Source organism: Ostrea edulis, chromosome 9 (genome assembly GCF_947568905.1).
Source record: "Ostrea edulis chromosome 9, xbOstEdul1.1, whole genome shotgun sequence".
Classification (NCBI taxonomy): Eukaryota; Metazoa; Mollusca; class Bivalvia; order Ostreida; family Ostreidae; genus Ostrea; species Ostrea edulis.
Genome location: NC_079172.1, coordinates 50719191 through 50740771, shown reverse-complemented (window position 1 = coordinate 50740771; position 21581 = coordinate 50719191). Strand labels below are relative to the sequence as shown.

The following is a 21581-nucleotide window of genomic DNA, read 5'->3' as shown; positions in this document are numbered from 1 at the left end:
ACCAAACGAGACTTACAGACCCTATACCTTTACCTTCATGGACAGTATGGAGTGGTCCGGTGAGATAGAATGCTTGTAAAGAAGTTGGTTACCACAATTATTTATTTGAAATAGGTGCCCCGATATTCTTTTACTAAGTGAACCCTTAGTTTCTCCAACATAAATTAAGCCACATACATTACACTCGATAGCGTAGACAACGTTAGAAGATGAACAAGTCAAATTATCAAAAGTTTTAGTACAGAAACTACGTCCATTGAGATTACTACTAAATGAATTTCTAGTAACCAGTATGTCACAAGCTTTACAATTTTTACGGAACATACAAGATTAGATTATAAGACAGGCACATCAAAAGTACACACCACTTAAGGCGGATGGTTCAAACTCGATACAAGTTCAGATATAAAAAAGATGAAGATAACGAAGTTATCAATCTCCTATCCTATAAAAAATTATTTGAGAGCATGGCAAACCGTGGACATACCAGAGGTAGGAGCATGTTTCTTGGAGGAGCAAGTATTCCCTGATCAAGTAAACAGTGATCCATAGTCAAAATCAGTATGTAATGAGGGAGAACGACATTACATATGGTATGAAATTAATTAGACAGCATTCAATCTATGGATAGGATGTATTTGTAAATAAGATCGTTATAATAACCATAACACTTATGAAATTCTGACTTTACATGAAACCTTCGAAACCCAGGCAACATCAATTGTTTGTAAGTAGCCCAACTCGACTTAAAATCAATTACGTATCAAATAAATTGAAAGAAAAACACCATATGTAGGCAATGATAGAATAGAAGTTGACGACAGGGAAGCTGAAGTCGGGGTTACCCCGTTTATCATAAAGCAGAGTTGTTGGTTTGCCGTTGAAGACTATGTCTATTAAAAAATCAAAATATGAAACAGATATGGAAGACTCGTCGGTGTTTGTAAATGTCGAATTGAAGGCCACATCAAAAAAATTATTTTCTTCTCATTTTTCATGCACCACAAGAATACAAGAATAGGTCAGTTAATATATATATATATATATATATATATATATATATATATATAGAGGAGCACAATCTATCACTCCCGTTACTAAGGCCAAGGGCGTTGGTGTAACCATTGACTGTCACATGACCATGGAGGCACACATATCATCAGTGTGCAGAGGTACCTTCATCCACCTTAAGAACCTGAGCCAGCTGAGGAGGTATCTTGACAGGGAATCGCTGGAGTGTTGTTCATGCCTTCATAACAACAAAGCTGTACTACTGTAACTCTCTCTACTACGGCTTACCATCAAAGCAGATCCAGCAGATCCAATCCATCCAAAATGCTGCAGCCAGAATCATCTCTGGCACCCGCAAATATGACAGCATTACACCAGTACTACGCTCCCTCCATTGGCTGCCAGTTCAGGAAAGGGTCATCTTCAAGACATTGGTGTTAGTGTACAAAACAGTCAACAACATGGCTCCGTCCTATCTACAGGAACTCATAACACCCTATGTTTCCCCCATAACTCTGCGGACCAGTTCCTACTACAAGTGTCATTTACCACCTCATCTATGATTCAAACTCGAGCTTTTAGTATGGCTGGCCCTAAACTGTGGAATTCTCTACCATATGATATCCCCCTCGGATAGGAAAGACCGAATATAAATAACCACCTCGTTTCCATAGAAACTAGTTTGCGGCCACCAAGATAATCTAAACGTACACGAAACATGAAAGGTCTAGCTCGTGGCGAGAAATATTCGCAATGAAGAGGTTCTCGTGATCCTCGGAAAAATTTCTCGCACGCAAATAAATGTTGATTTACAGTAGATGGTACCCATTTTTGTTTTAACGCGTCTAATACAAGATTATAATATCCCCCTTATACTTTTTATCCGTTCTGACAAGGTATCAGTTCTTTTTCATATTTAGCACATCGTCTAGCATAATCTTCGACAGCATTCATGACAGATGAAGTTCTGTCGCCAATTGAAAAATCTCTAAATTTTAAACCTTTCAAAATAAGTGAATCAGGTCGTCATTTTCAACTACGAGTATATATTAACAACCCTTAAAAATAGAGAGAAAAAATATGGTAACTTTGCTGGATCCAGTAAATGTTCTACCAAGCCCCTATCTTTGCTCCTCACAAAAATAACAAACTTCTGTGAAGAAGAAACTTCAGACGTATTGTGCCACAACATATGCGAGAAGTGGGTGTAAATCAAAAATGGATCCTGAAAAAAACTTTCGTAAATTGAACTTTTCCTAATTCAACAACATCAAAACACTTCAACACTTTACACAATCGTTTCTCACGATGAAGTCTGTGCTTTTTGACATCATAGACAGCTGTTTCTTCCATAGATGTGGAATTCAGAAATATTCCTATCTTGTGATCAGTCATCCAAAAATTATTTTGTTTAAAGAAGCACTTTTGGGTTGTTAGTATAATGGTAATTTTCTCTCTCTAGAATTATAGTCCTCATGGACAAGATGGATCTGGAGAATTGAAGTGTTCATAAAGAAGTTGATGACCTCCAATATTGATTTGAAATCTATGTCCAGATATTCTTTAATTTAGTGACCACGTAGTTTTTCCAACGCAAATCAGTCCATGAAGATTGCGTAGACCACATTAGAAGATTCACAAACAGTCTGTATAGGGGATGAGCAGATACAGGTTATGAAGTCGGGGGGGGGGGGGGGGGGGGGGGGTTTAAAAACAAGGCATACCCTGGTGGGGTTATTGAGGGCCAGGCTACCTGTACCACCCCAAGCCTTTCTGAATCCACCACAGTGTAGCTTGTACATTGGGTCCTCTAAGAATTAAAGCAAAAGAGCTCATAGAACCACACTTTATTTTGTGGAAATAAATCATCACGTGGAATAAAACTTCAGCAAAAATATATATATAACCAGTTTTATCATAAAAAGTGATAAATTGTAGACATAAATGCACAAAAATAAATATCACAGCTGAGAACTCTCTTGATAAATTCACTATATATTTACTACACATATACTACTAATAGTTTCATACAGCAGATAAAAATAAATGCCATCTTTTTCCCCTACTCAACAGTTTATCAATGTTATTATTACAGGAGATCACTGGGCATTGTACAAAATAAAGTGAGGAGTCAGAGGTGAACATGAAACCTATCAAACTGTTCCTGAAAATTCAGCAGTATACACAGCAGTGAAATAAACCTTACAAATGAAAATTTGATTTGGCATCAGTAAGACAAGGCACATCACCCGTATAAAGTACACTCGCTTCTACATCTGGGGTACATTCAGCAGTTTGAAAAAAAATGTAAAAAAAAAAAAAAGAATGTTCACAGTAGTAAAGTTGTTCTCTTTTGTAGTACATTTGTAATGTTCCAGAAGGATCATGAAAACAATGATAGTGATGCCCTCATGTCAAGGTCAGTCAAGGTCAGTTTCTGCAAATGTTTGACTTTATTCACTTATTCTGTGTTATAACTATCAATATCTTCTTTTGAGCAATGCTAATCAAGTGGAATGGCACAACAAAGTAGTAGAGCACTTTCTTGTTTTAACAAAATTAATACAGAAATCAAATTGAGCAAATGACTGACTTACAGGGTTGATGAAAACAATTCATAGAATGAGCAACTTAAATATACATATATCTATACAACAAAATGAGGAGAAATCCCTAGACGGAAATATTCAGCAGTATTTATCCACATCACTCACTCACTATCCTGGTTTTGGACTTAATTTATACACAAAAAGGAATGGAATGCAGAATAAAAAGAAGCATGATAACAAATACACATATCTAAATTGTATTCAATGAAAAGAATCAACAAAATGATCTCTAGAAACTTGATGACAAATTGGAGAAATAAAATGATATATAACTTTAAATCAATAAAACACAGCATCAGACATAACTGTAGTTGTCCACTTTGACCCCCGGGGGAGGACTCCAGTGTCTGTGAATTTTCTCTGACTGGACTCGTCGTTCCTCCTCCATACGTCCGCCCCTAGGTCCTTTTGCACTTTTACTGTTTCCCTTTACTGGTACCTGTCAAAACAAAATTTACAACATATGACATTTTTCTGTCGGCCAAAACCTGTCTCCTCCTAATTTTCTTTACAAGATGACTTTTATCAAATTTTATTTTGTCCATTGTCAAACTTGTGTATTAGTACACATAAAAATGCATCAAAATTGATTATTTAGAATAAAATATGGACCTCACTTCAGTTATGTAAAAACATACAATGTTAAAGGATTGCAAGGGATACTTAATTAAAATTCTCTCATTACAATCGGCACACACATCAGCAGTTGTTATGAACCTCATAAACAAAATTCAGGATAAATGAAAGTCACCAGGTCTTGTCTATCTGTGCAGTTAAGTCAAGTTTAGCTCACTATAGCTTTGTAACAAAACAAATGCATTAGATACTCATACAGACATATATTTGTAGGTTGAATTATAATCTAAGGGGGGTATAGTGTCATGTGATTCTCTCCCCTTGGTCATTTGGGTCAATCTGAAGACTGAGAAAACATAAAATTGGTGTCTGGGTCATTAATTTTGTAAAATGGAAACATTAGATGCTAGCTGAGATTGCCTATTTACTGAGGGTGTCTCGTAATCCTTAGGTACTAGGTTAATTAAACAGAGTCAAGGTCATAATCCTAGAGTCAAGGTCATGGGAGAAAATGTTCAAAACTCCTGTCAAAACTAATATATGCTTTGTAAAGTAGAAGACTAATAATAAAATGCTTATACTCGACAAAATGGTTTTTCATGTTCCAATTCTAAACTAATGTCGTTTGTACAAGGTGATAGGTTGTCTGCAATGGCTTATGACTTTGCAATGCAGTCAGTGATTGTAGATGAGCATACGTTTATAGTAAAAATCACTCCCAAAATTTAATTAGCTCTTTCCAGTCATCAAACCTGCTATCTTTTGTGAACATTTCAATGAAATCCATGCTAAAGTTTAACATACAAACAAGACTGAAAACATGTCCTCCTTGGCAGAAGTAAAGCACACACACATATATACATGATGAAGATATAAAATGTATGTAAACCTCATTGGTAGAGGTATAATGATACAAATAAACTCAGCTGGTATTAATGTGTAAATTATACACACCACAAAACTGGAAATCTTGAACAGCAAATTTGTTTAACATACCAGATTTAACCTTTCTCTAAGAGATATTGAAGATTATAAAATACAGGTGCATCCAAAAGTCAAAACTTTGATTAAAACATATGATTATACATAAAACTGAAACATTTCACTCAACTATGATTTCAATCTCACTTTCAGAAAGAAGGCATACATTTGAGACAGATCAAAATTGAACTCCTTTCAGTTTCATGTTCTTGAGGCAAATTTTTAATTAAAACAATATTTGCAACATAAAATATTGAAAATATAAATTTCATAAGCCATATTTGTGTGCATTACAATACTGGATCCCTGCAATGAATTTACTTAATTAGGCGATAATAATTTCTGTTTGTTAAACAATGCTCCGTTCATGGCCAAATTCTAGTGTCAAGTTTTTGAATACCTGTACACTGAGAAATTTAACCCCATTCACGTTCATTTATTTCACTTCATTAATCCTAAATGGAATCCTTGATTTTGGGGGTATGCTATACTAAAAAATCATACTTATCTAGATCATAATTGTTACTATTATGTACGCAGTTTGGGCTTTATATAGACTCACAGGGGCTAAGCCCGTTTTGGGCCCTTGGGCCCGAACTCTATATTTATGGTATCACAGAGTTCGGGCCCAAAACGGGCTTAGCCCCTGTGTATAGACTCAGTGGCTAGTGGCCTGGATAGCTCAGTGATTAGAGCACCAGCAGGGGGTCTCAGGTTTGATTCCCAGTCCATAATTCTTCTTTCCTGTTACATTTGTATCAAAATAGACTGGTGATGAATTCTTTAATAATGACAGAAACGTGTAGGAAAACTGAATTCAGTGATGTCATATGTGCTTCTTCTAATGTCACATGACTGATTATCTGTGTATGATAGCAGACTGTGCGAGGGATTCACTCGCTGTGAGGACTAGTGACATATCACCTACTTTTTACTGGACCTGAAAACATATAGATATATTCTCAACTTTCACCGATCACCTTCATCCAATGCACATTACATGTAGATCTCAACGGAAGCATTTTCCAGTTGTAAGAGAAAAATTATCCTTCCTTTGGTGGCATCTAAAGATTTATCACGATTTATGCAAATAGATTGGATAGAATTATGAAGAAACATTTAGAATCTTGGGTGGCAGCTATGCCTGTTTCAGTTTATGATACACTTCTAACATTCTCATTGGTTAAAGAAATCCCATGGACCTGTTAGTTTACTAAGCTCCTTCACCAGGGTTAAATGAAGAAATGCAGGCAAAATTTGTTGCATCTGACAAATCAACAAATCATTTCTGAAACCATAATTAATGATGTATAGGTACATAATCTACCTTTCCAAATCGAACATCTTTGATATTCTAAAAATGAAGTTTTACAATGTGAAAATCTTTCTTCTTCAGATCTGATCTTTGGTATATTTACATACACAATACAAGTACATGTACATGCATTTATACTATATCATATACCTAATGTTAGTGCTGTGAAATTAACAGAATGGAATTAATTTTTGTTGCTTGAGAAATAATAGCATGTCTGTTGGCTGTGATTTCAGACTAGTTTATTTTTAGTATTTAGTCCATTTTCTCCTGTATGTAGGATTTAAAATCATGGATCCATACCATGAAAATGATTAAATTTAGGCCCCTGTGAAAATTGACTATTTTACAGTGAGAACTACTAGTTTGATAGGATGCGATCTGTACCCATAATGCATTTAAACAGGACTTGAAGATGGACATGCATTTTATACACATGCGACTTACATTTATAGTTTGTTTGCCCTTTGTTAACTCTGCCACAGTGGTTTTCTTTGCCTTCATTTCTGTGGCTGGGGTTGGACTATCTTTCCTTGCTCGACGAGCTGATGGACTAGGACTCCTTGACTTTCCTAATAAATAACCACTACATTATCAAATAAAAGAATATCAAAATGTTAATACCATACATATCAAAGAAAATAAAAAATTATTTTATATTTACAAGAATCAGAAATAAATCAATGATAAAAAGAACAAAACAAGAGGCCTGCACGCTTTAACAGTTTCCCCGAGTACCATACAATACAAAACTCAGGTTAGAATTGTCACATTTGCATGTTGAAGGTGCGCACTTCAAGCATTGGGTCTTGCAAACGTTTTGTAATGAGAAATAATGGTTCATTAGATATTCATGATCACTTTAAATGTAGCAGTGATGGTAAACTAGTGGTATCTGGAGACATTTGCTTTGCAACCTAGAGGTAACAAGTTTGACTTTTTTTATCCTGTTGCCACATCAAACAAGTTTGACTTTTTTTTTATCCTATTGCCACATCAAACAGATGACATTTATTGTCATTAAACATAGGCAGTGATTGTTCCTTCACCAAGCACCCTGCATTAGAAGTGAAAGTCTCGTACAGGTCTTTTGTGCGTGATCTTATAAAGACAGTAGGCACATCTGGTAACCCTATCCCACTTGACTTTTACAATTTAGGAGGAAAGTCACCATTCTCCTTAATTAAAGTAGCTCACTACATCAGGACTTACTCATTTTATGACACTACATTTGTATGTCACAAGATGGCGATTTAAATGCTTTGTGAATTACTTGCATCGATCGACTTGTTTGTATATTTATGTAGCTCAGTAAATAAGGTATCAGGTTACTGACCTGCAGATCCCGAGTGCAAATCCACCGGTGTCTTTTGTTTATATTAATTGAAATAATTTTTTGAAAATCATGTCTTTTTTTTCTTAAAAAATTGCATTTTTTTTTTGCCTCTTTAACATATGTACATGTACTTATTACATATCATATCTTTCAAGAGTAAGTATTTTTGTGCTGATTTGATAAACTAGCTCTTTCAAGGTGTAGTGAGCCACCTTAACCAGTTTGCTCCAGATTAATGAAAATTTCTAAATATTGCACCCTTTTTAGGAGGTTTAGCCCTATCTGGGGGGGGGGGGGGGGGGGGGGGGGTTTGGCTTAGACAACTGATGGACACAGATCACACTCGGACATCAGACTTAGGTGACTTTAAAAACAACCAACTTCTGGAAACAATTCTGTAATAAGTAAAATATAATAAAATGAAGAATATTTCTTTACCAAAAAAACCACCTTCATGATATTAAGATACATTATGCATATTTTTAATCCAATGCAAAACAAAGATTTTTATCATGCATAACATTGTATACTACATACTCCTCGGATCTAACTAACCACTACAGGACTGTGTTACCATTATAACCTAGCTAGGTTTTACCTCTTTTCCCTTTGACTGAAACTGTAAATCCTAAATAAAATGTTAATTACATGGTCACTGCATCTCTTGGGCCCGAGGGGTGGGGTCAAGACCTTATTAAATGAATCGATTTTTCAAAAATCTTTTTTTTTTACTCTGACACAAACTATGAATATATAAAATCATGATGAGCAAGGATGCTTATTCTACAATCGTGAAATCTGTGGCCCATGGGCTGCTCAGTAGGTTTTATACTTCATATATACAAATGTTGTGAAAATCCATTATTTTTAAAAAGAAATCTTTTTAACTCCTGGACATCAAGCAATGAAACTCACATAGCAATTGTAAGAAGAGAAGTCTTAATTTACTAAATAAAATAATGAAAAAGGTAAAATGGAATAATTTACATTTAAATGGGACAAAATGAATGTCAATCTCCCAAAGCATATAAATAATAAGATGGTAAAAATTTTCTAACTTAAACAATGGTTTTTGGGTTGGTTTTTTTTTGTTTTTTGTTTTTGGTTTTTTTGGTAATATACAATACAGAATTTTTCTAATATACATTGTATGTTCCAAAAGTAAAAATCAAAATGTCACTCGATCAACATGATATGTGTTTTGGAGTTAGAAAAACACTATGACAATATATTGTATTACTTAGTACACACAACCACACACTTGTTAAATTCATTAAGTGCAAACATAAGTTGGTACAAAGTGAGATGCATTCAAATGTTATTTACCATAATCATCACATCTACATGTAGGTATTCAAAATCTGTTAGCATTAAGTGCAGATTCGATCACCTTCAAATCATGCAAAAATAGTGATAAGTAAATGCCTGTGACCGAAACAAGACAACTTGTGTAAAAATTTAAGTTTGTAATGTTTAACTTTGTGTAACTTTATAAAAAAAAAAAATAAACAAGTTTATTGTCAAATATGAAAACCACACACCATTGAAAGTTAAAATGGTGGCCAATTTCCAGTGAATTACATTGAAAAAATGGGTACTGAGAAATAAACTTTACCAAATGTGCATGAAATGTAACAATAGTAATTGATTCATCCTGATATTTTAAATGGCAAAACTTGGCAATTTTATATTAGACAAGAAATCCAGACTTAGAATTCAACAGTTTAGTTAAGAAAAGTAGGAGTTATCCCCCATTTTGCATGAATTAACGCATTCTATCCAAGAAGGCAGCCTCCCTCCAGTCTTATTTTGGGTGAACATATGTTCTTCCAATGCCATATATGACATGGACTGTCAGTTGCAGTAATCCAAGAACTGCTAGAGATTCGTATCATTGTGCTATATTATATGTGACAATGACTATGATATCCAATCAAGGGACAGCTAGAGATTCATATATCATTTCATATTTCTGTAAATCACACTTTATCTGCGAGAGCATTTTTTAAACATAATTTCATGAGACTAGTCATTCGCAAAAATATACTTCTTGCAAATAAACTCTTCTTAAATATAAAAACTTGAGCAATGAATAATGATTCGTAAAAGTTAAGTCTCAATAAGTAAATAAGAGTGGATTGTATCATGTTTGAATCTTTATACTACATTACATGTACTGAGGCAATCTGATTACACATAGTGATCTAGTTTTCATAAATAGTCAGGCTATTTATAGTCAATGACCTTGACCTCTGATCCAGCAAACTCAACAATGTCTAAAATTGGAGAGTGACTGAAAAAAACTAGATCAACAAATATTTGATCACCAGTGAATCAATTTATCAAAATAATCTAATCCATAAGCTAGCATTTTCAGAAGACTGTCTTAAAATCAAGAATGCAAAAATGTTTTCAAATCTTTCACTGAGTCAACAGCAAACTAGTGTGCATAATACGAAGGACATCTGCATGCATGGACCACATACCTATTGCATGATTCATAGGTGAACCTGCATGTACTTAATTATATGGTATACTGAGACACAAGTCAAAGTTTCCTATTAAAATTGGCCTTTTAAGGTTTTCAAACAATCTTAAATTCTTATGACCTGGATTAAATGACCTTGAAGGTAACAAGACATAACTATTGCACATGACGTATACAGTTCAATCAAAACTATATCAACATAATATTTAAAAGTCTGTAAGTTTCTTGACAGAGTAGAACTAGTCAAAAGTTGAATCAAGAAACATCTGACTTTGACCTATAACCCCAGGGCCAGGATAGAGGCACACTATGGGTGCAAAGCCCAAAACTGACAAAATATTGGGGAGACCATGCAATGTTAACAATACAAGTCACATGTACATTGTATATAATGTTGATAAGCCTCTGTTTTCTTAATAAGTATAATGTTGAATTCAAAGAGTGCATGGTATTCATAGCCAAGTAATATACAGAGAATGAAAATTTTGAATTGCCAAGAAATTAGAAGTGTTTCACACCAAACAAAATGCGTATGGTCATTGTGCACATTTGGTTGGATCAGTGTCAATGACAAAAGCAATGAACAATCACATCATTTACATTAGAAAAAACAAGAAAATGATGCTTTAATTATCAATACAAAAGAAAAATAATTTGAAAGTGCTTCTCAATTTTGAAAATAGTATAAACTCTGCTACATGGGCAGAACCTGACACATTTCAACTTGCCTTACAAATTGAAGCTTTTGTCATCTTAAGATGTCAAATTAAATCTGAGAATTTGTCAAACATATGGGTGAGGCAGATCTGACTTACGTTTGGCTGTCATCATGTTAACTGCCGAGTTTACAATGCCAACTTTCTTAAAGATGGAGGAGTGGAGTTCTAAATTGACAGGATTAGTAGGAGAACCTATAAGTAATTCTTCAAACTTAACTGTCATCAATTTGACAGTCCCATGCAATTCATTTGACATGTCCACTTGACTACTGCCTTACATGTACTTATGGTAGCATGTACTATATAGCCCTGCATGCCTAACATGTAGTGCATATAGACATACTGTGAGCACATACTTTTCTTGCACCTCCATATCTGTTTGCCTTTAAACAAAAATAATGAAACTCTACTGAAAACTGTCTATAGTGATGTGAATCTAAGTCAGGGATATATAATATATATATATATAGTGCCGAGAAATTGAGAGAATACATAATAATTGGCTTGATGCCAGATGGTGCAGTATTTGGATACGTGGTGAACAGCCCTTTCACCACCACTGCACACAATATAGAGCGGTGTAAATACAACAAGAAGCGGAAGCTAAGTCTAAGAAATTAGAGGCGGCTGCCTTGCCTTTGCCGTTAGACGTCACCCAGCAGTTAATCTGAACATGCGGCTTTGTTCTACCTTCATCCCATGACAAACTTGTACTGTACGCAACACCTGGTAATTCACAAAGGACAGCTACATCAAATCTCAAAATCATATTTATAATGGTCATGTATCTGTCAAGTCCTTCATGTCATTTCAAATGCTATGAATACAAATTTTCTATACTATATAACATTCTACATATACAAATATTATTTCTTAACATTGTTACATGTATATTTTCTTGTCAAATACCCAAAACCATAAAGTTTGCTGCATGCAAACATACTACGGTAGGCAGAATAGAATGGAACATATAATACTACTCACTGCTCTACTATTAAGCATATATTATGATGCATTGAGTATGTATGTACAGAATATTATTGCGCTAAAAAAATTAATGTCTCAATGTTTTTCCCTCTCATTTTAAATATGTATGGAATATTATATAATAGGTAACACAAGCCATTAAAGTGATTATATATGTACAATGTAATTAACATACAAATGACTTAAGGAATAAATCTTTAGATTGTTTATATCATGGGGGTATGAAAACAATGAAAGTACAGGGTAATTTGAATAATTGGCTAAGTCCATCTTATAGAAATGACCTTTACTTCCATTGTTTTTATATCCTGCATGATACAAACAATAAACTTAGACATCTATTCCTTAATATATTCATTTTATCTAGAAAATATAGGAATAATGTTTTATGTTCAGCTGAAAAGTAAGTGCTTTCATTAAGAGACAAATACATTGAAACAACATACATTTATAACTGAAAAAATATTGGTACAAGAATAAAATGTAATATTTTTCCTAATAAAGCTTCTAAATAGCTGTAGCCTTTATTCACTTCGCTGTTGTATTAATATGCAAAATGTTGAGATTTCACAATGCAATTGCATTATACACATAATGAGATTTCTTTAGAAGACATAATCCATAATGGATGACAGCTTTAACACAAACTGAAAGTAACACAACAAGCGACTATTAAGTCCAACGAAAAAGAATTTATCAGACTGAGTATTGAACTGGCCTAAAAACCACATGAATAGTTTCTAAGGCCTTGACCTCTGATACTGACCTCCAATTCTGATACACTCTTCACTGTGTCTGGCTTTCCATGCTGCTAGTTTACATGACTTTCCACAGTAGTAGACTTCCTTACACCTCGTACAGGCGGACAGACGGACCCCAACAGAACGACCACATTCATAACAGTACTTAAACAAGGGCTTCCTGAAATTCGTCATCAAAATAGATAAATTAGTTTTAAGGACAGGGAATTGTTTAAATTCAAACATTTCATAAATCATTTTTGCTAGGCAAATTGATAAATTATGCATTTTTAAAAACAATTTTTCTGATTTTCAAATGCTGCAAAACAAATCTGAGCACAATTTGAAAAAAACAACAATAATAAGTTACTGTATACTCACTGATATATAGTATACTAGCTAACAACAGATAACATGGTTAAATACAGAAAAAGTTCATTCTATTACATGAATGAATAATTCCAAGGTTTCTGATTGGCTGAGATCCTAAAAACTAGAAAAAAATAGAATGATATATTTACTTCCACCTGCCGTCAAGGTGAATAGCATTGGATTTTTCGAAAAATAAATTGGGTTACCAAATTCATACAATTGCATGATTATCATATTTTGGTCATTTTATGAAATCTCTATAATCACTTTCGACTAGGTCTTACACATTAACAGAAAACAAAAATGGCTAAACTGATATTGTTTGTATAAGCTTTAATTATTAGCAGATTTTGATGGTTTAGATTTATTCAATCATATTATAAAAGAATTATTGATATTTTTGAGATCAATACAATGATTTAGCTGAGCAGTACAATATTTACCGAGTTCCCAAAATTGTCAGTAATTGTATGGCATGCATTACACATACAATGATATCTTTTGGTTAGGGAGTTTTCCTGCAAACATACTTATTTTCATGCTAGCCTTGTTCAACTTTATAATGTACCCTAGCTACTAATATATGATTTAACATCATACATGTAACATCTCCTGGATCAGCTGAGAGACTCGAGAAATCAAGCATTAAAAAAACTTTATCTTGTTGGATCTCCTCATCAGGACCAAAATTCAAAATGTAAAAAGAGAAGCCATTTTCTTAAGGAATTAAACCAAACCTATTTTTAGCTATTTTAGTTAACCAGATTATACATGCATCGACTTTTCTTTGTTTAGTATATGGCTATGATTGTTAGTACAGTAAATATTTGCTTTCAATGAAGTGCCATGCTTTTTTTTTAAACAAATTGTTTCCAGGGATTTAGTATGCCTGGATCTATCTATTTGATTTCACCCACAGGGGCTATAAGCCCATTTTGGGCCTGAACTCTATGATACCATGAATATAGATATAGTTCGGGCCCAAAACGGGCATAGCACCTGTGATTGCAGCCATGTACTGAGTATGTTTACAGCAAACTACACATATCATATAACAAAATTAGTCCCTAATGAGTTATTAGAATGTGCAAACATTGATAGTCAGTTACTGGGTGAGGCCCCTTGAGGAGCTATTAGAATGTGCAAACATTGATAGTCAGTTACTGGGTGAGGCCCCCTGAGGAGCTATTAGAATGTGCAAACATTGATAGTCAGTTACTGGGTGAGGCCCCCTGAAGAGCTATTAGAATGTGCAAACATTGATAGTCAGTTACTGGATGAGGCCCCCTGAGGAGCTCACTATGGAAATATTAGATAACAGACACAGAATCATTTAGTCACAGAGAAGTTACGTGCAGAGGGTTCCAGTGAAAAGAGCTTTGAAGAGAAGTCAGGGATCCATGGCGAACAAATTCTAAGCTGAAACAAAATCACCTTGTTTCTCAGTCAAAATTGCTACAATTATCAGCTAGATAAATAAATCCACTTTTGATTTATTTACTCTACAGTTAGCTTCAGTTTTCTACTGCAAGCAGGATGAATAATAAATAAAGTAATATTATCTAATAGACTGCTACAAAATGTGAGACTGCATGATATTGGCAGACTTGCTAGGCAACAGAAATTGAAATTCAGAACTGTAACCACCTCATCCTAAAGAAAGAAATAAAACTTTTCTTTCTGTTGAAACAGATACAAAGAAAATTTGATATTACTGCATACAGTGCCACATCAGTACAATATGACTCATATATTGCCACAATTTATTATTTATAACGTGCTAGCTGTAACCATCTGAGCTCTAAGAATGGACTGCCAAAAACAACCACCCAAAAATGGACTGCCAAAATGTCATGTCTTTACTGAAACTCTTCCATACCCACTTACTACCACCATATGCCACGGGTTCTCACAAGCAAACAGTCAATATAACTAGAAAACTGACCAATCAGAAACAGCCCGCAATGAATATTTCAACACAAAAAACATAACTCTGTAATGACAAAAGTCTGATTTATCTGATCATAACCATTTTAAAAATTCTATGATTATATTCTCAAGTAATCTTAAGTTTATGTCACAGAAAGCCTTATCAATATTAAAAAAGATCGAAGTCCCATAACTTTGTAATGATAAAGCTGCAAATCAGAAGGGGTATTCCTGATCTGTCTAATCCAATTATCATGTATCAAATCTATATGGCTGGGCCTTAATTAATTGATGTCTTCCCTCTTACAAATGCTTGAGTAATTATTAATCACAAATTGAAATTACAGTTTGGATCCGCAATCAAGTTTCAAGCTACATTGCCGATATTGCTGTAATATCAACAATTATAGATTTTTAAATTAGGTAGAAAATTAGAAAGTAATAATTACAACAGAGTTATCGCATCTGTCTGTGCATCTGTCTGTGAATACTTGAGAGTTATCACACATGTCTTTATAACTGTCTGTGAATACTTGAGAGTTATCACATCTGTCTGTATAACTGTCTGTGAACACTTGAGAGTTATCACATCTGTCTGTAAATCTGTCTGTGAACACTTGAGAGTTATCACATCTGTCTGTACATCTGTCTGTGAATACTTGAGAGTTATCACATATGTCTGTATATCTGTCTGTGAATAATTGAGAGTTATCACATCTGTCTGTATAACTGTCTGTGAACACTTGAGATTGATCACATCTGTCTGTAAATCTGTCTGTGAACACTTGAGAGTTATCACATCTGTCTGTATAACTGTCTGTGAATACTTGAGATTGATCACATCTGTCTGTAAATTTGTCTGTGAACACTTGAGAGTTATCACATCTGTCTGTACATCTGTCTGTGAATACTTGAGAGTTGTCACATCTGTCTGTACATCTGTCTGTGAATACTTGAGAGTTATCACATCTGTCTGTATAACTGTCTGTGAACACTTGAGATTGATCACATCTGTCTGTAAATCTGTTTGTGAACACTTGAGAGTTATCACATCTGTCTGTATAACTGTCTGTGAACACTTGAGAGTTATCACATCTGTCTGTACATCTGTCTGTGAATACTTGAGTTTTATCACATCTGTCTGTACATCTGTCTGTGAATACTTGAGAGTTATCACATCTGTCTGTATAACTGTCTGTGAACACTTGAGAGTTATCACATCTGTCTGTACATCTGTCTGTGAACACTTGAGAGTTATCACATCTGTCTGTACATCTGTCTGTGAATACTTGAGTTTTATCACATCTGTCTGTACATCTGTCTGTGAATACTTGAGAGTTGTCACATCTGTCTGTACATCTGTCTGTGAATACTTGAAATTGATCACATCTGTCTGTAAATTTGTCTGTGAACACTTGAGAGTTATCACATCTGTCTGTACATCTGTCTGTGAATACTTGAGAGTTGTCACATCTGTCTGTACATCTGTCTGTGAATACTTGAGAGTTATCACATCTGTCTGTATAACTGTCTGTGAACACTTGAGATTGATCACATCTGTCTGTAAATCTGTTTGTGAACACTTGAGAGTTATCACATCTGTCTGTAAATCTGTCTGTGAACACTTGAGAGTTATCACATCTGTCTGTACATCTGTCTGTGAATACTTGAGTTTTATCACATCTGTCTGTACATCTGTCTGTGAATACTTTAGAGTTATCACATCTGTCTGTACATCTGTCTGTGAACACTTGAGAGTTATCACATCTGTCTGTACATCTGTCTGTGAATACTTGAGAGTTGTCACATCTGTCTGTACATCTGTCTGTGAATATTTGAGAGTTATCACATCTGTCTGTATAACTGTCTGTGAACACTTGAGATTGATCACATCTGTCTGTAAATCTGTTTGTGAACACTTGAGAGTTATCACATCTGTCTGTATAACTGTCTGTGAACACTTGAGAGTTATCACATCTGTCTGTACATCTGTCTGTGAACACTTGAGAGTTATCACATCTGTCTGTACATCTGTCTGTGAACACTTGAGAGTTATCACATCTGTCTGTAAATCTGTCTGTGAACACTTGAGAGTTATCACATCTGTCTGTATAACTGTCTGTGAACACTTGAGAGTTATCACATCTGTCTGTACATCTGTCTGTGAATACTTGAGTTTTATCACATCTGTCTGTAAATCTGTCTGTGAACACTTGAGAGTTATCACATCTGTCTGTACAAAAGGTGACAATACACGGAGGTAGCACTGTACTCAGCAATACAAATCTTTAAATCAGAAAGAAAAAACACCACCATTGTATCTAGAACTAAGGCCACTTACATGGGCCATTAACACAGTATTTGAACTAGGAACTACCCATTACGAAAATGAAACACGAGACACTACCGTCTACCACCAGAGTTTAATGAGACACTACCACCAGAGTTTATTAAGACACTACCAGTCTACCACCAGATTCTAATGTCTATACAGCTTGCCTTGGAACCACCACATTTCCTTAACACACACAGACCTCCAACTCAAAGTTTGAGGAGCTGATTGGTTGAGGAAATTTAGTGACTCTAAGTCTGACATACTTATGTGCTCTGTCATAGCGAGACATATTTGATAAACTAAATGTTCTTCTTTCTAAGGAATTAATATTACACCACTGTAGGCAGGTATTCCCCATACACAAGTTCATATTAATCAAGTTTTGTATAAAAAAAAACAAAAAAACTACTACTAACCATGTTTTATTGAACAATTCAAGATCAAAATATTCTTTTCCTGTTTATCATTAAAAGATAACAAAAAAATGAAAAATCATGCACAAAGTACCTAGAAAAGTTTGATGATACACCATTCTTTCATTTTCTCAAGGTGAGTGGCAACTCTCTAAGTTTATCATTGGATCATGCTGGCAGCCTGATATCATAATATGCTGTATCATTTAAGTATCCTGGGAGTCAAATATACATTAATTTAGTTTATTTTGTGCATTTCTATAAATAAATAATGATCATAAGATTGTTTCAATTATTTTCCCATTGACAAGTGATATTGTGCAAAAACCATCTTTTTGGCAATTCACACTTTTACGATACTGAAAACGAGGCTAAAGATGTAACACTGAATGTAAGATCACAACACATTATTGGCATTTTTTTAAAATACAAGACAGCAATGTAAAAGAAGATTGTTCGATGCAAAATGGCAAATAAGATTTAAGTGAAACGTGTGGTTGCAAGCTATGACAACAAACCCTTGAACACTGTTTCAGTTCTTGTTTTCCCAAAGGATGATCGAGTGATAAAAAAAATAGTGCTAAAAAAGTGGCTTTGTTTGTAAATAAGAGATTCTTGAGTCCTTTGCCAATAGCAGACCCGTTAACAGTACCTATTTGTAGGACTGTAACTCTATTTAACACAGAACTAATAGCTGGACTTACTCATCAATGCTTGACATCTCTTAGAAAGGATTCTAAAACTTCCATTCTAAAATCTTTTTCTCTGATACGAGCAATACACGTTCCACAATCATGGTATCAATATGTCTGACTATAACAGAGACATTCAATTGTCAGACTGTGTCATCAAACCTGATGGAGAAATTATTTTTTGTCTTGAGTCGAGATTGTGAGGCTGCTTTTCTCTTTGCAGAAGCAGTCAAGCGTATCACATCAATATCCTCAACATGGTAAAGGCTGGCATAAGAATGCAAAGAGGAGTGCAAAGTTCCATGTTATTATATGTACAAAACTGGTACATTACAAAATATGAACATCACACAAAGAACTGTGCACAATCATAAGTGTAAAGTATTCAATCAAATTTACATATTAATCACTACCAGTATAAGGAAACATATGATCTAATAACTTTGATAGGTTCTTCATAATTTTCACAATCATTATTGTAAAAACATTCTAAAACTATACTGAACACTGTAAAGGCTCATGACCAAAAATCCAAACTTCCTCAACTGATTAATGTATTATGCCTAATAGGGTTGTGCAGGGATGGTACTGTTGTATAAAAAAATATATATATTATCCCATCTAACAACACATAAGGGTGATGATATCATCATTTTACCTGGCTGGTAGATTTGCTGGTTCCCGTTCTGGAAAACCTCGCCCAACACTGGGATCCTTGGACTCAAAAGTGACCTTGCTCATTTCCCCTCCTCCCATATCAACGCCTTTAAGGGACTTAGGAATTTTGGCATCAGGTGGTAGAGTGGCTCCAGCCCCAATATAGACAAAGCCTGGACTAGGACTCCTGCCTGTAACCATACAGATCTAATTAAAATACTCCACAAATTAGGACTCCTGTCTGTAACCATACAGTTCTAATTAAAATACTCCAAAACCTAGGACTCCTGCCTGTAACCATACAGATCTAACTAAAATACTCCAAAAACTAGGACTCCTGTCTGTATACAGTTCCAACTAAAATACTCCAAAAACTACAAAAATGTAGGACTCTTATCTGTAACCATACAGTTCTAATTTAAATACTCCAAAAACTAGGACTCCTGCCTGTAACCATACAGATCTAACTAAAATACCCCAAAAACAGATCAATTATCCATTTGTAAAACAATGATTATAAACCAAGTCAATTTTTATTGACAAGCACAATTTTTAACTTTTGAAAATCCCAGATTTGATGGTACTGTAGTTCGTCATCATAGACCATTCATGGCTTCAAATGAAGCCAAGACGTAATTCCAATTGTCACTAAATACAGAGCTAAATGTGTATGGGGCTGATATTCATATACAGTGGTTCTATTTCAAGCATTACAATAAATATCAGGACCTTGTATGATTTAGAAATAGAACTATACCCTCATTAAACTGATATATGGATATGGTAACCCTGAACCGCCCATCCCCACTCTTTCACCAAGCATAATTGAAATGGGGCAGAGATCAAGGTATTGAACAGTGGAAGATGGGTTATGCTTCTTTGACAGGTGTGTATTGTGAACCCAGGTGAAAGAGGAAACCACTTGTGACCAAGAGACCATTTTCCTATCTCTGAGCCCACTTTGTTTGACCTTTTGACCTCAAAGTCAATCATTCTATGATGAGTCTGTGTGTATGAAGTTTGGTGACTTCAAGTAAAATGGGATGTTACGTTAGGCCCTGAAACCATGTATACGCCAAATGTCCAGGCTCCAGCTTAATGACTATTTCACCCAAAAGCCATGTAATGATCATCTTCATTCCAAAGTCAATGTGTAAATTTTAGTTACTCTAGTAAAAGGAAGTCACTTCACTAGAGACCGATTTCTTATATCAATTTCAAGTTATTTGACCTTAAGACCTTTGGAGCCCATTTTGATTGGGATTATTAATACATCTCTGAGTGTGAAGTATAGTAACTATGACTCTAGGTGAAGTGATTCTCTTAAAGGTCCTGAATTCTATCTTATGGTTGCCGGGACACACACTTATAGAATGAAAATCTGATTCCAGTATATCCACTGTGTTTGTGGGGTGGGTGGGGGTATAACTACATCATTTACAAAAGTTAACATTAACAAGCATTCTGTAAGTATTGTATAACAATACATGTCCCCTACTGGTCCTAAGTCAAGTAGTCAGCGCAATATTCAGGATGAATAATCATATGTCAACAATTTATGCACAGCAATAACCAGGTCCCATAAAATAAAAGCAATATATATATATGACAGATTCAACTTCCATATTTTCTATGTCCAAGGGCCATGATTCAGCAAAAATCAATGGACTGAAACAAAATTCGTACTTGATCTATACCTTATCAATGCACAAAATATCAAATGAATCTGCAAGTGTGATGGAAAAAAGTGCAGAAACTGTGTATTTGACTTAATTTTCTAAGTCCATGGGCCATAATTCGGCAAAAAATCAATGGTCCAGAAAAAAATTCAAACTTAATCTGTAACTTGTCATGGTAAAGCAATGTACCAATTATCAAATGAATATCTGCAAGAAGGACAAAACTGATTTGTCAGTCCGGCAGACAAATGACTTGTACACTGTGTAAACCTCTAATCAAATCCCCTCTCACTTCGCCAATCAGGGACTAATAATAGGGTCAATATTACACCTATAGTTCATGCATGATTATAACTCAAAATCTAAACAGAAGGTGATAACAAAATACAGGTATAAGGTTAAAATGTCTGTTACATTTTCAATTTAGAAACATAAGGACATGTTTTAAATATCATGATTATATTCTGCACAACATGCCACGCCTCTTACTTCTCCTTCCTGAGCAGATTTCTTCATCCATGCGCATTTTTTCCCTTTCGACTGCCTTGGTTCTTAAAATGTTACCGATGTGTTCCAGTAATTTCTTCCTGGCCTGGTACGTAGCTCGCTCGCTGTGTGACAGAGCGTGAAAGGGCATGTGCGAAATACGACGATCCTATGTGTGATGTGCAAAAATTAAGTATAGGTTTACATTTACAAAATAATGCTGATAACATAACTCAAAAGTGTTGAAATTCCGCAG

General features: G+C 34.7%; 1 protein-coding gene across 9 annotated transcripts in view; it reads right to left on the bottom strand.

Moving 5' to 3' along the window:
• Window positions 1–2843: 2843 nt before the first annotated feature.
• Window positions 2844–21581, bottom strand: part of LOC125658301 (ankyrin repeat and MYND domain-containing protein 1-like) — a 42989-nt gene continuing 24251 nt past the window's right edge. The window contains exons 14-21 of one of the 9 annotated variants that reach the window (XM_048889523.2): window positions 21329–21494; window positions 19162–19351; window positions 18666–18770; window positions 12789–12943; window positions 11726–11761; window positions 6940–7064; window positions 6505–6531; window positions 2844–4059 (exon numbers count right to left, since the gene is read on the bottom strand). In XM_048889523.2, coding sequence (XP_048745480.2) covers window positions 3916–4059; window positions 6505–6531; window positions 6940–7064; window positions 11726–11761; window positions 12789–12943; window positions 18666–18770; window positions 19162–19351; window positions 21329–21494 — 948 coding nt within the window. In that variant the 3' untranslated portion in view covers window positions 2844–3915. Of the gene's footprint in view, window positions 4060–6504; window positions 6532–6939; window positions 7065–11671; window positions 11762–12788; window positions 14554–18665; window positions 18771–19161; window positions 19352–21328; window positions 21495–21581 lie in introns of those variants that run through there. The other 8 variants (XM_048889520.2, XM_048889524.2, XM_048889525.2 and 5 more) reach the window with 8 other exon arrangements.